The 13,860-nt window shown below is 37.0% G+C and overlaps 1 protein-coding gene across 2 annotated transcripts in view; it reads left to right on the top strand.

The window, feature by feature from the left end:
• The window catches only part of PTBP3 (polypyrimidine tract binding protein 3), a 46,713-nt gene that overhangs the window by 14,965 nt on the left and 17,888 nt on the right, over positions 1–13,860 (top strand). For both annotated transcript variants that reach the window (XM_054652062.2, XM_077171348.1), the window contains exons 3-8: positions 165–236; positions 2,855–3,018; positions 3,862–4,008; positions 6,896–7,060; positions 10,537–10,647; positions 12,813–12,987. In XM_054652062.2, coding sequence (XP_054508037.1) covers positions 212–236; positions 2,855–3,018; positions 3,862–4,008; positions 6,896–7,060; positions 10,537–10,647; positions 12,813–12,987 — 787 coding nt within the window. In that variant the 5' untranslated portion in view covers positions 165–211. The remainder of the gene's footprint in view (positions 1–164; positions 237–2,854; positions 3,019–3,861; positions 4,009–6,895; positions 7,061–10,536; positions 10,648–12,812; positions 12,988–13,860) is intronic.

Genomic DNA, 13,860 nt, shown 5'->3' on the forward strand with positions numbered 1-13,860 from the left:
ATGGGAAAAAATTATGTTGTTGGCATTTTTTTTCCTGAAAAACAAGGTCCTGGCAGTTGTGGTATTGTGTATAGGAAGGGGGTGTTCTTGGGAAGAATAAGTAAAGGGAGTTGGTGCACTTTTATATTGAGCTTTACTAGTAATCTTGTCTTTTATTTCTTTAGTGTGGTCCTGACAAGCTGCTTCTGGTGTCAGTAACAGACCTTCTACCATGAGCAATTCTACTCCAGCTACAGGTATACATAAAAAAAAAAAACCCTCAAAGTTCTTCAGCTGTTCTCTCTCTCTGTTGTTTTTTTTTTTTTCTTTCATTGTTTTGTGTGTGTGTTGAGGAAGATGCAGTAAGTGTATATATTTGTTTACCTGTAGTTTTAGACCAGACAGGAAGTTGAAAGTGAGAGAAAGCTGGTACAGCTTTTGTTAATATTACTTCCAGCATTAGGTGTACATGGAGTGTTAATGACCAATGGTTGCATGAAGTAACTTTATGTCAAATAAATTAACTAAATCATGACCTAGACAATTGCCTGTCAGCAGTGGTTTCCAAATAGTTTATTTTATATCAGGGCAAAGGACAGAGCAGATCACCTTTTGTGATCTTAGACACCAAGTGCCTAAGACTTGCTGTATTTTTGGTGGGGAAGGAGGAGTCTGAGGAGCTAACTTGAAGATTTTTCTTTTTTATTTCTTTGACTTGCACATGTCAGGTTGTTTATACTTCTGCTGATCAATTCAATGTGATGTCCAAATGTTTCTGCTTGGCTTGAAATAGCATTAGCTTATAGCTCAGCAATGTAATAGCTGAAATATATATTATTAATTAACAGTGCATTGACTGATCCTTCACAGTGGTATCCAAGATGTCTAAATGACATAGAGGTTTTTGGAATATATTACTAGGTGTTCTCATTAATAATCATATAAATCTAAAATAAAATATGATCACTATTGAAATGCATCTTTTTACCCAATACAGCTGCTCCAGCTGCAGGTCTTGTTTTTTGTTGTTATGTTTGGGGTTTTGGGGCTTTTTTGGTCTGGTGGGTCACATATCTAAAATGTATACCTTTCTACCTCAGGCTATGCAGGGAATACATTTGTACTGGTCATGAATTGTGATTGCAATGAATTTCCCTTTGTACATCAGGAACCAATTTTCACTTTGTGCATAAGGGTTTTTTTGGTCTGTCTGAAAGCATTTTTTACTTTCACTCAGTTGAGAGTACAATTCAGAAAGGTGATCAGCTTTGGCATGCTTTAAAGAAATGTTGAATCAATTTTGAAGTTTAGATGTTGGAAGATACAGATGGTTATCACTCTGCATCAAAATTAGTATTGAACCACAGCTGGAGAAAGAAGCACGGTTTAAAAAACTATGAGGTTTTATATTTGAGATGTGATAGCTTTTATTGCCGATTTAGTAACTTAGGTAAAGTTTCACAAGAAAATAAACACTTCAACAGTTTGCCACTTAGCTCCATTTTGTCACCTCTGACAATGTGTCAGAACCCAGAAGATACTGCTTCTGCAAGAGTCTCTCATATAAAACTAGAGGTGAAATTCATTCTAGGCTTCATTAACTGCTTTCTTTGGTCAAGCATTCCTTGACTTAATACTAAGTCAGGGACATCTTGTAAATTTTGAACCTGAAAAGTAACAAAATATGTTGTTAGAGTTTACTAGTAATATGTCCTGTCGTGGCTTGGTACCAATATGTGTTTAATATGGTCATGTTTGTCTTAAAGTTCACATTTTTCAGAACACATACAGAGCACATGAAGCCATTTAAAATTTCTTGATGGAAAAATGAATGCATAGCAGACTTTTCAGTTTTGCAGGTGGGAGAATTGTTAAGTGTGCTATAGTTGGGGCTTTTATCATCCATCTTGAAATTCTACAGGCTTCCAGTAATAAAAAGACCCTCTGTAAACATCCTTATGCAGAATGACTTGTGTGAACCAGTTCTCAGCCTTAGACTGTATGCAAAACCTACAGCAAAACCTTATAAAGTTCCTACAGAAATTTCTTCTCAATCTATTGTGTTTCTCCTTGGAAGGCTAAATGCAACAGATTAGATATTAAGGCTATCTCTCTTGCCTCCATTGCAACTGCTTCTAGAACAATATGCTTGTTCCAGATATGGTGTTCTGCTTTAAAGTGCTCTCAAGGATACTGAGTAATGTTCCTGAAATTCAGTCATTGGTCACTTACCAATCCAAATTTGTCCCTTACAGGATCCAAACAGGCATATGTTCAAAAAAACCCCACGTCTGGCAGTATGTCAAAGTGGAAGATGTAAGAGTTTGTATGGATTTCATGCTGTCTTTCTCAAAGACTTTTTAAAACTTAAAATAATTTGGAACAGCAGGCTTTCTTTAATAAAGTAAAAACAAACTCAAAACCTCAAGTTAGCAATTCAGTCACAGCAAGATAAGTTGGTGATAAAAGGAAAATTAATGTATTACCTCCCAATTGGGACTTTCCCCTCTTTTGTGCAACTAATATTTTATAGATATCTTATGTAGGCATTTGGGGAGAAGTTACTGACCTCCCATTAAAAAAAAACAAAACAACAGCAAACCAAAACCAAATCTTCAGAAAATAAACAAGTCCAAAGCAAAGCCAGACATACGCCACCCTCCCCTTGCTATCAAGATTTGGAATAGCTGATGATACCTTCTTACACTGTCCCTTTGTTAGATATGGAATATCCTTTCTTAGGGTTCAAAGAAATAAGTACCTAAGTCAATGTCAGTGCTGAGGCAGCAGTTTATCTCCTTAAGGTTTTGATATGTATGCTGTGCAATGGGTTTGTCTTGTTTACTTGTCTGTCTCCCTCCCTAAAATATTTTAGATAATGAGAAGAAAAAAAGTAAAGGAAAAAGATCTCCGTGTTCCCCTTCACGTGTCCTTCATATTCGTCAAATTCCAAACGGTGTTACTGGAGCAGAAGTTGTTTCATTAGGTCTCCCTTTTGGCAAAGTAACCAATCTGTTGATGCTAAGAGGAAAAGGTCAGGTACGTAGTTTTCAATGTCTCAATAACAAGAGCAAGACTGAAGATGTGGTTCATGTTATGATAATTTTGATCTTGATCTTGAGTGAAATGATTGCAACAATGTCTAAATATTTCATTGATAGCAGAAGATTTTCATATTTTTAAATGTGAAAGGATGTTTTGAAATTTAAGTTTTTAATATGCTTTCAGATTACGTAATGAACTAGAAATTTGTTGATAATATTGCTAAACATTATATCCACTTTATGTGAAAACAAATAGATGATCAAGAACTGCATTGTCACTGTTGATGACACAGTGACAATGAGCCTGCCTGCTTAAGTTACTGACATGCATGTAATTTTTTGACATCTTTTAATCCTGTTAGATGTGGCAGAATAGTTTGTGTCATGAAGAAGCACAGAAATCCTAAAAATAATAAACATTCATACAAAAATTGGATTAATACAATGCATAAACTAATGGATGTTTAATGTTCTGTTCCAGCTTTTTCAATCAGTATGCATATCAGCTACTTAGGTAATAGTGCTTGATTTCAAGAATTTAGCAAATTGATTAGCAGTGTAGTACTTTTAGCTGCATTACTTTCCATATGTCATACTTATTCCACCTCTTCTTAGATGATGTAGTGTACTTACAATGTAAAACTTTCTATGAAAACACACAAATTGAATAAAACAGCCCCATAAACATGCACACCCAAATGCATTCTAATGCTGAGGAAATCAGTATTGTACTTTCACATAATCTTTTTCTAGTGAGAGTGGAATTGGGAAAAAACTATGCTTTTTTTCTCTCTTGTAAACAAAACCAGCTTTGAAATTGTCTGTGTATTGGTTGCAGGCATTTTTGGAAATGGCTTCTGTAGATGCTGCTGTTTCTATGGTGAACTACTACACTCCTGCTACACCTCACCTCCACAATCAGCCAGTTTATATTCAGTATTCCAATTACAAGGAACTTAAGACTGACAATCAGCATAATCAGGCTGTAAGTACAATATTTCCATTTAACAGGATATAATTGCATGAGTTGTGAATGCATGTGTTAATACAGAAAGTATTAAGGTTGTTTTCTGCTTCTCACGTTGCCCTGCCTGTGATAGTGCTCAAGAAGATGGAAAGGATCTCAACTAGGACAGTTGATCCCAACTGACCCAAGGGATGTTGGGCTCAGCATTGAAAACTGGGGGAAGGATGAGGAATGTTCAGAGTTGTGGCCTTTTTCTTTCCAAGGAATTGTTACACTCAGTGAAGTTCCTACTTTCTTGGAAATGTTTAAACACCTCTCTGCCAATGGGAGAGGTGTTTAAACACCTTGTTTTGCCTTACTTGCATATGCAGCTATTGCTTTGCTTGTTCAACTGTCTGTAAATGACAGTTTTCTCACTTCTACACTTCCAATTCCCTGTCCCGTTGTGCTAAGGGAAGGTGACTGAGTAGTTGGGTGGCACTTTGCTGCATACCAGGGTTAAACCACAACACTAGTAAATAAACAGTAAATATACCAGTAGATAAATTCTGATATATATAATTTCAGTAACTTCTTAGAGACAGGGTCTTCTCAAAATCTGTAAAATTATTGTGAAGGAGCTCAAGTTCAAAAGTAGTTCATCATAATGACCATAAAATCAAGTGAAGGTGGCAAGAGGACTGCTTGTATAAACAAGGAGCTCCTGATTGGGCTTGAACATAAAAGAGAGGCGTAGGAAAGCTGGAATCATGAACAAGTGCCTCAGGAAGATTATAGAGCATTACCTATACATGCAGGGATATAGTTAGGGAAGTCAAAGGCTACACAGAGTTGTCTCTGATGAGAGATGTGAAAAGCAGCAAGTTTGGTTCCTTGAGGTATATCAGCAGTAGACATTAGATTTCTTTTTTTCTAAAAAAATACATAGGCCTGCTGCTGAAAGAGGCAGGAACAGAGGAGATGGAAAAGGCTGAATTACCGACAGCCTTCTCAGCAGCATGTGGTGGTTAAGAGTTGCACTTGAGAAGAGTGGAAAAGTTGATGAAGGAAGTAGAGAAGAATCACATCAGAGAACATTTAAATTATTTTGATAAACAAAAAGTCTATGTCCCTAGTGAGATACACTTTTGAATGCTGAGGGAGCAGATTGGTGTCATTGCAATGCCAATGTACTATCTTGAAAATGTTATGGCAGTTGGAAAAAGTGACTGAGTTACTGAGGACTAGAAAAAAGAAAATCCTTCCATCTCCTATCTTAAGGAGGGACAGCAAGAAAGATGAAAAGAAAGATCTGGGGAACCACTGCTTGATCAGCCTTACTTTGGTCCCTGGGTAAGGAATGGAGCAACTCATTCTGGAAACTATCTCCAAACATTCTAGGGAGAAGAAAGTGGTTAGTCATAGTCAAGCATGGGTTTTTAAAAGCACATTATGCCTGAGCAATGTGATGCCCTTTTATGGTGAGATGACTAGATTGGTGGATAAGACAAGGGGATATTGTGTATCTTGATTTTGGCAAGACTTTTGTTTTTGTTTCCAGTAACATCCAAAATGATGAACTGATTAATGCAGTCTAGTTAAGTGAAGTGATTTGAAACGCTGAAATGGTTGTGACCAGTGGCATAAAGCTAGGGTCCAGTCACTGGCAGAGTACCCTAGGGGTTAATACTGGATTTTGGATTCCTGGATGGATTTCAATTGACCTCCCATTTAGCTACATAAGTTATATACTGTGATATGTATATCATGAATTTTTTTTCCTCTGTAAGAATGTTGACAGTAGTGATTTGGGCATAAATCATTCATTTGTGTTGGCACAAGTGTCACACAAGTCTTGCAAGCTTGTCAGTCTGGTAAATATTATTTGTCTCTTTCCTCATCTAAGATTGCTGTGTCAGTTTGTTATCTGCAAAACCAAACAAATTACAAGATTTTTTTTTAAGGATGTGGTTTGCATAACAGCCTCAGGAAAACTGTATGTATATTTGCAAATAAGACTCCTTGGGTCTCTTTCTGAGTATTTTCAACTTGGTATGTGGCACTTGGTTTCTTCTATAACAGCATTGTCTACTTTAGAAAATAAACTGTTTGGCACTTCAAATTTGAGTTTTATCTAAAATTTAAAGAGACCCTAGTAGAGCAGCTGAATACTGTTACTGTCCTAGTCCCCAGGCTGAGCCCTGAAGTACATATTATTTTGCAGGGTTATATCTTTCTGAAACTAGGTAACATGTACCATGTGCCCTGTTTAATCTGTCTTCCAAAGAATTTATGTAGTTGAGGCATGACTTTAAGTCACAATGCATCTGGAAAGGAACATCTCTCCACAGTCCTGCTACTCAAAGGAGGTATGAAGACCTCTTTGGGGAAAACCCATGAAAAACAAGTGAAAAGACTTGTGTAATCACAGAAGTATAGTTTGAGGAGTGAGATTTGAACCTGTTTTTTGTGGTTGATGGCTTTGCTCTGAAAGAAGAGTAGGGTGTGCAGGTTTAAGTTTATTCCAACCAAATCTTAGTTCCTGAAGAGAATTAATCCTAGTTTTTAGTATGCTGACTGATTGTTTGTCTATTACAAGATTACAATATTGTCATCTATAATATTGCTGGAAAAATGTCTAGAATGACAATAGCTTACTGAATCAAAGAAAAATCATTACAAAGTAGTAGCAGTTTAACAAAAAAATACTTGTAATTCTGTGAATTACACTGACTAGGTGTAAGGGAGGAGCATGGAATGTAAGAGTTATGATTTATTTATTAATGTGGGATTTGAATCATTAATATGAAGGAAATATGTTTTTATGAAGTTATTTTTTATGTCCTTTTCATTTGGGAGAACTTTATTTCAGTATGAATAATTTGTATATAAAATAATTGCGCTCTCTGCCATGATTTAATTTCAGAGACCCCAACCTGCGCTGCAATGTGCGAATGCTGTGCAGCATGGAAACCTGGGTATTACAAGTGATTTTGCTGCTGAAGGTGGGGTCCTTCCAAGTCATGGTTCTGTTCTTCGAATCGTTGTTGAAAATGTTTTTTGCCCTGTCACTTTAGACATGCTGTATCAGGTAATGAGGACTGCTTAAAAAAAGTCACAATCTGTTTCAATGTTGCTACTGTAAATCCATTAATTATTATTTTTTTTAAATACTTGTGGTTCCTGAATCTTCTGTATGAGGACTGTCTCTTTAAAATAATTTCCCAAATTTAGAGATCTAGGATTGAAATAGTTGTATGTAAATGAAATTGAAGTAAACAGAGCTTCAGTACTCAGATTTTCATATTGTCTCATTTAGTTCCTTGCTGTGGAAGCAGCAACAAACTTGAATGGTTAATTCTGCTTTCTTGATGAGCTAGTGAAATACTGAATGTTATGAACTAGTGAATCCATATTTTAGCACTCTTTCTGCTGAGTAACCTTTGTAGTTTGCTTTATATTTACAGTTTTATGTTCACCTTTATAGCTCAGTGCAAGTGATGTAATATGCAAATTGCTTGTTAAAATCAAATATTTTTGATTGTTCATCTTTAGAATGGCATTTGACTACCTCTCTAACTTAGAATAATGGTAGGCTGTATTTATGAAAGCCATTGCTGTAACTTCTGCTAGGTGTTTGGCCTATGCTGTTGAAAGCTCTAAGTTTAAAAATAATAACTTGAAGACCACTTCTTTGCATCCAAAATATTTGTTGATATTTCACAAATATTGCAAAGTTTTTCATACTTGAAACTTTTGTAATTAATAGTAATTTATGCAGTAAAAACCATGCCCCATGTATGAGTTTCTTAAGTAATACAATTTAGAATAACTGGGATGATTTTGTAGGAACCTGCAGTCCTGGAAGATTCTTTTCCTGCTCTGCTAAGATCTCAAACAATAGTTGAGATAAAGAATAGCTTTAGCAACACTCTGTTTTTCCTCTTAAAATTTTCTGTTTCTCTCTATCTCCTCACCATGATACTGATTAACTAGTGTACATATTAGTTGCCACTTGGATCTAAACCTTTGTCTTTGAGTGTTGCTCACTCATTGCTGAACCTGTGCAAATACTATGTCAGCTGTTTAGGATTATTGCTGCATTCAGAATAACCTCAGAACAAACTCCTGTGGTTATGGAAGCTGTACTAGTTCTAAGAATGCAAAAGCAAAGAGGAAATTCATATTAATTTGCTTTCCTTTGATTTTAGTCTACTTCAGTGCAGCACAACAACATTTTCAGCATTTGAATTGCTCTCAACCACCTTTCCAATACGTCTTGAAAATTTAGCAATATTTGCAAAGGGATCTTATTTGGAGCTCTTAATGGGGGACAATCTCCTCTAATTAGAGCAGCACTTTGTGCCCAATCTAACTTTTACTTTGTATGGTAAGGTTAATGAAAATGAATATTTTCACTGACAAGTATAGCATCTTATGGAACACTACTAGGCAAGCTGTCAGTCCATACTTGGATTGTAGTTTGTAAATTGTCTTGCCTGTCAAAAAATTAATTTTTTTAAATCACAGTTTGCCTTAAAATAATTATCATATGAAGCTGAAAATTCAGTGTTATCTTTTCAGAAACAAAATTGATGTATACAGTGTGTTTAGGTTTAAAATCAAACTGGAATGAGTACATTAAATTTCATTACCTTAAAAAGGTCTATTAAGTTTTCTGGATAAACATGGAAAAACATATGTTGAAAAGCTGTATTTAGGCATTTCTTAAGAGGAAGTGCTTTATGTACAGGAACTCAAAGACTAATTTTAAATTGCTGTGAAAAGGTTTTTGTTCTGTTTTCTACGACTAAATGATGACTTCAGCATTAAAATCTTGTTTCTGAGAGATGGCAAAACTGGGTCCAAATGGTTGGGACATTAGTCTTGTATCGCTGATTCTTGGCCCTAAGAGGTTGGCAAGAGATGCTTATACTTATCTAGGTCCTTTCTTTCCATTGCAGACTTAATATTTCTCAGGGGTTTCTGCTTTCCTGACTTTGCATTGATTCTAACAGTTTGTTTGAAAACTAATAGTATTTCTCAAACTCACCTTTCCTCTGACTGGCCTTTTTTTTCCTGCACTTGCATGATACATCCTGGCTTTACATTTGTCCTCACTCTTTGTCACACTCCTTTGTTTAAACACCTTCATGTAATGCACACTCTCATTTTGAATGTATATATATTTAAATTCAGCATTTAAAAGTATTTCTGCAATGCTTATGTTTGCAATAAATCAAATACTATTTGATTATAAAGTATAGAGGTAGGTTCAAATCTAGGTCTTTGTCTTTCTTCTTTCCTTGTTGTTTTTTAGTTTAGGCAGTGGGTGTTAATAAGCACATCAATTATTTAAGTTGTATTTTATTCAACGGATTTGTAGAATTTGTCTAATTGACAATTACATTGTCAAATGTAATTTGTCTAATGTGCAGAACATAAAGGTGCATACCTTGAATGCAGATTGCAGTTCCCATCTCAACTGACTTCCAGTAACAAGGAATAATATTGATAGAAATAGACAGATCCACCAGGTCACCAGGTGGCTCTGTTGTGTACTTGAATCAATTTTGGGGTTTTTGACCATGGGATAATCTATTCAACACCTGTTCCACTGATACCTGATGTGATGTACCTTTCTCAGAGGGGAAAAAGTGTTCTAGTGTAGGAAGTAGTGGAGCTTGTTGACAGCTTTAAGCTAGCTTGGAACAGGGAAGGGTAATGTGTATAAGCTAGAGAACAAGAGGCTAGAGAGCAGCACTGTGGAAAGGGACCTGCACATCCTGGTCAATGGCAAGTTGAATATGAATCAGCAGTGCACAAGGTCTGGAGGGGAAGCCTTATGGAGAGTGGCTGAGGGCACTAGGTCTCTTCAGCCTGGAGGATACTGAGGGGAGACCTTCTTGCAGTTACAGTTTCCTCAGAGGGGAAGTGGAGGAGCAGGTACTGATCTCTTCAGTGTTGTGACCAGTGACAGGACTTGAGGAAATTGCATGAAGCTGAGTTGGGGAATGTTTAAGTTGGATTGGAAAGGGTTTTTCACCTAGAGGGTGTTGGGCTCTGGAACAGGCCGTTCAGGGAATTGATCACAGCACCAAGCCTGACAGTTCCAGAAGCCTTTGGACAATGCTGTCAGGCACATGGTGTGACTCTTGGGGTGTCCTGTGCAGAGCTGGGAACTGCACTCAGTTGATGATCCTTGTGGATCCCTTCCAACTCAATGTGTTCTGTGACTCTATGACTTGTGAAGTCCATTTCAACTCTGATTCATTATTCACAATTTATCTGCAGACACTTGACAAATGCCTGTTTGGACTGTCCTTCCCTGTTTAGTTAATAAGCCATTGCTAATTCTTTAAAAACATTTTATCCATCTTTCCTTTCTTTTGTAGTCTTTCTTTAATTATTTTTTTTACCTGAAACAAAATTCTGAGTTCACACAATTTTTGTTCAGCTCTCACAACAGAAATATTTTTCAGAAATTTATTTGGAATATTAAATGCTAGCTTTTAGTGTGCATGAATTACTTGCTGCTTCTTATAGCCCATTTTTTTTCCCTAACAGATTTTCTCTAAATTTGGCTTTGTCTTGAAGATTGTCATGTTCCATAAGAACAATCAATTTCAAGCTCTGCTCCAATATGCTGATGCAATGAATGCATATTATGCCAAAATGGTAAGTATAATGTATTCAGCTTGATTTTGTTTGTTTGTTGGGGGGTTTTCCTTGCTAAGGGACAGGGGAAGCATTAGGAATATTTTGACTGTTAACTTTGTGATATCTCACCATTCTAACACTTTTGTTGCACATGAATAACTTTGATGTCTCTTTTTATTTAAGAGGACAGCACTCTTATCATCAACTGCAAACAAATCTATAGCATATACTCCAGGACATGCATGAGTCTGTCAAAATGAAAATCATTGATAATAAAAACTCTGTCATCTTGAGGCTGAACAGGCCCAGCTCCCTTTTACTTTTATTTGTGAAAGAGACGCTCCAATTGCTTAATCATCTTTGTAAGTCTACACTGAACCCATTCCAAGAGCTCCATGTCTCTTTTGGGCTGAGGAGCCCACAGTTGAACACAGCAGTCCAAATGTGGCCTCACCAGTGCTGAGTAGAGGGGCAGGATCACCTCCTTTGACCTGCTGGAAGTGCTCTTTGTAATGCATCCCAGGATGCCTTTGGCCTTCTTGGCCACAAGGACAGATTGCTAGCTTACAGGCATCTTGTGGTGGTGCACAAAGATACACATTCTTTGTAAACCTGCTTTCCAGCAGATCAGGCCCTAATCTATGCTTTGCATTTGCCTTTGCTGAATTTCAGAAGGTTCCTCTGTGCCCATCTCTCCAGGCTCTGAGGTCCTTCTGAAGGGCTGCACAGCCCTCTGGGCTATCGGCCACTGCTGCCAGCTTTGTGTTGTCAGTGAAATTGCTGAGGAGGCCTCTGCCCCTTCATCCAAGTCATCTTTAGTTCTCATATAAAGGAAGCAGGAGGTAATTAATAGTCAGATGTGTGTAGAAGAGCTTTAGCAATTCTTTCACAACACCTGTGATTCAAGTCCCAGAGAGGCAGACTGGTAACCTTTTTAGACCAATGATCAGGTCAGCAGATGGGTGCCTCTGTGTTGGCAGGGCATCACCTACAACAATTATGCACCACTTCTGGGTGTTCTTGGGCACAGGATCTGTCCACTCTGTTGTTTCACTTTAAGTCATGCCTAGGATTAGGACTTATATTGGAAAAGACCCTAAGGTCATTGAGTCCAATGATAAACCTAATGCTGCCAAGTTCAATTCTAAACCATGTCCTGAAGCACAACATCTGTACATCTTTTAAGTACCTCCATCACCCACCAGGGATGGTGACTCCACCACTTGTCTGTTTTAATGCCTGATAGCCCTTTTGATGAAGAAATTTTTCATAATATCCAGTCTAAACTCCCCTTGCAGAACTTGAGCCCATTTTCTCTTGTCATGTCACTTGTTTCACTTGTCATGTCACATGGGAGAAGAGACTGACTCCTACCTTGCTACAGCTTCCTTCCAGGCAATTGTAGAGAGCAGTAAGGTCTCTCCTGAGCCTCATTTCCTCAGAGCAGACAACCCCAGCTCCCTCCAGCACTCCTTATGGTACTTGTGCTTCAGATCCTGCATTAGAGTCCTTCATGTAAGGGTCAGTTCATGCAGTTAAAATTTCCAAATTAGTGTTCCTATTACCATCTGATATTGTGTGTTGAATGGGAGAGAAGTAATATTAGAGACATAAGAAGTCAAGTCATGCTTAAAGCTGTGTTTTGTCCAGATGATACAAGGTGATATAATACTAACTAGTAGACTACACTAGTAGTTTAGGTAAGCATAGTCTCAGCATAATTGTATACTTGGTGTTTAAAAAGAGGGCTTAATAGCAGAAGGTGAATTACTGTTTTGATTCAATTGCAAAGTGAAAACTTTATAATGGTGGAGTGGTTTGGATTGGAAGCAACCTTTAAAGGTCATCCAGTCCAATCCCCTGGAGTGAGCAGGGTCACCTTCAACTAGATCAGGTTGCTCAGAGCCCTGTCCAATGGGCATCAGACACCTCTCAGGGCAACCTGTGCCAATGTTTCGTTACGCTCATTGTGAAAAACTTCTTCCGTATAGGTAATCCAAATCAACCATTCCAGTTTAAAACCATTACCCCTTGTCCTATACCAACCTGCCCTAATAAAAGATCTGTCCTGATCTTTTTATGGACCACCTTCACGTCCCGAAAGGCTGCAATAATAATATAAACGTACAGTGATGGCTGCCATGATGTGTTTTATCTCTGAAAATGTAATTATTTTTCTTCAGTCTCTGGATGGCCATTGTATCTACACTGGCTGCTGCACTCTGCGTATTGATTTCTCCAAGTTAACTAACCTAACAGTGAAGTACAACAATGACAAAAGTAGAGATTTCACTCGCGTTGACCTTCCTTTTGGTGATGGCCAACGAACCATGGAGGCATCCTTATCTACTCCCTTTGGTAAGAAACCTTCACTTCTAGTACTAAATACACACTGAGATCATCATTTTTATGTTGCATTTATGCTTTGGCTTCCTATCAGGTGCATAGAGGGGTACATTTTGCATACATTTTTGTTTGCTATGTCCAATAAAATTCTTATGGAAAGCATGAAGTTGAAGTCTTGGTAAATCAGTATCTGAAATAGTAATATGAGGAACACTAGTGGGCAAATTTTAGTGTTGTAAAAAAGCTACAAAATACTACTAAAATGCTGTAAAATTGTATAATTGGTACAGGTAATGTAGCAAATATTGCATATCAGGATGGAAGTCATCACAAATTGACACTGGCTGCCTAAAGCTGCTTGAAAATAAGTGTTGTAAGGGTATTAGCTCCTATTTTTTTTATATTTTAGGATAATTGAGTGCTGCAAGAAACAAAACTGTAAGAAAATCCAAAATGCTATACTTATTTATATATAATCTATACTCATATTTTAAAATATAAATTTAAGAAATTTTCTTAAATTGTAGAAGTCATTTTGGTGTAGAGAAGACAGTGTCTGCTTGAAGTGAAACTGGAGAAATGCTCACAACACAATTTGAGTGATTTTAGCTGATTTTCTCTCTCTCTAATGACAACTATTAGCAATAATACACAATGAAGAACTAACTTAGCTGTTGAATAGATATCTAAGTGCTGTCCAATTGATTATCACAGTAAAAAGTGTGGGAGAATAACTCCCTATTTTTCTTTACTTTTCTGTGTCAGCTAGGACAAATACTGGGTTTTGTTTGATTGTTTTGAATAATTGAATTAGCTTAGATTAGAATAAGAAAGTGAGTTGCACTCGCTACTTTCTTGATTTTTGTCTTTACTGCTCCCCTTAAA

This window comes from Agelaius phoeniceus, chromosome Z (assembly GCF_051311805.1).
Source record: "Agelaius phoeniceus isolate bAgePho1 chromosome Z, bAgePho1.hap1, whole genome shotgun sequence".
NCBI lineage: Eukaryota > Metazoa > Chordata > Aves > Passeriformes > Icteridae > Agelaius > Agelaius phoeniceus.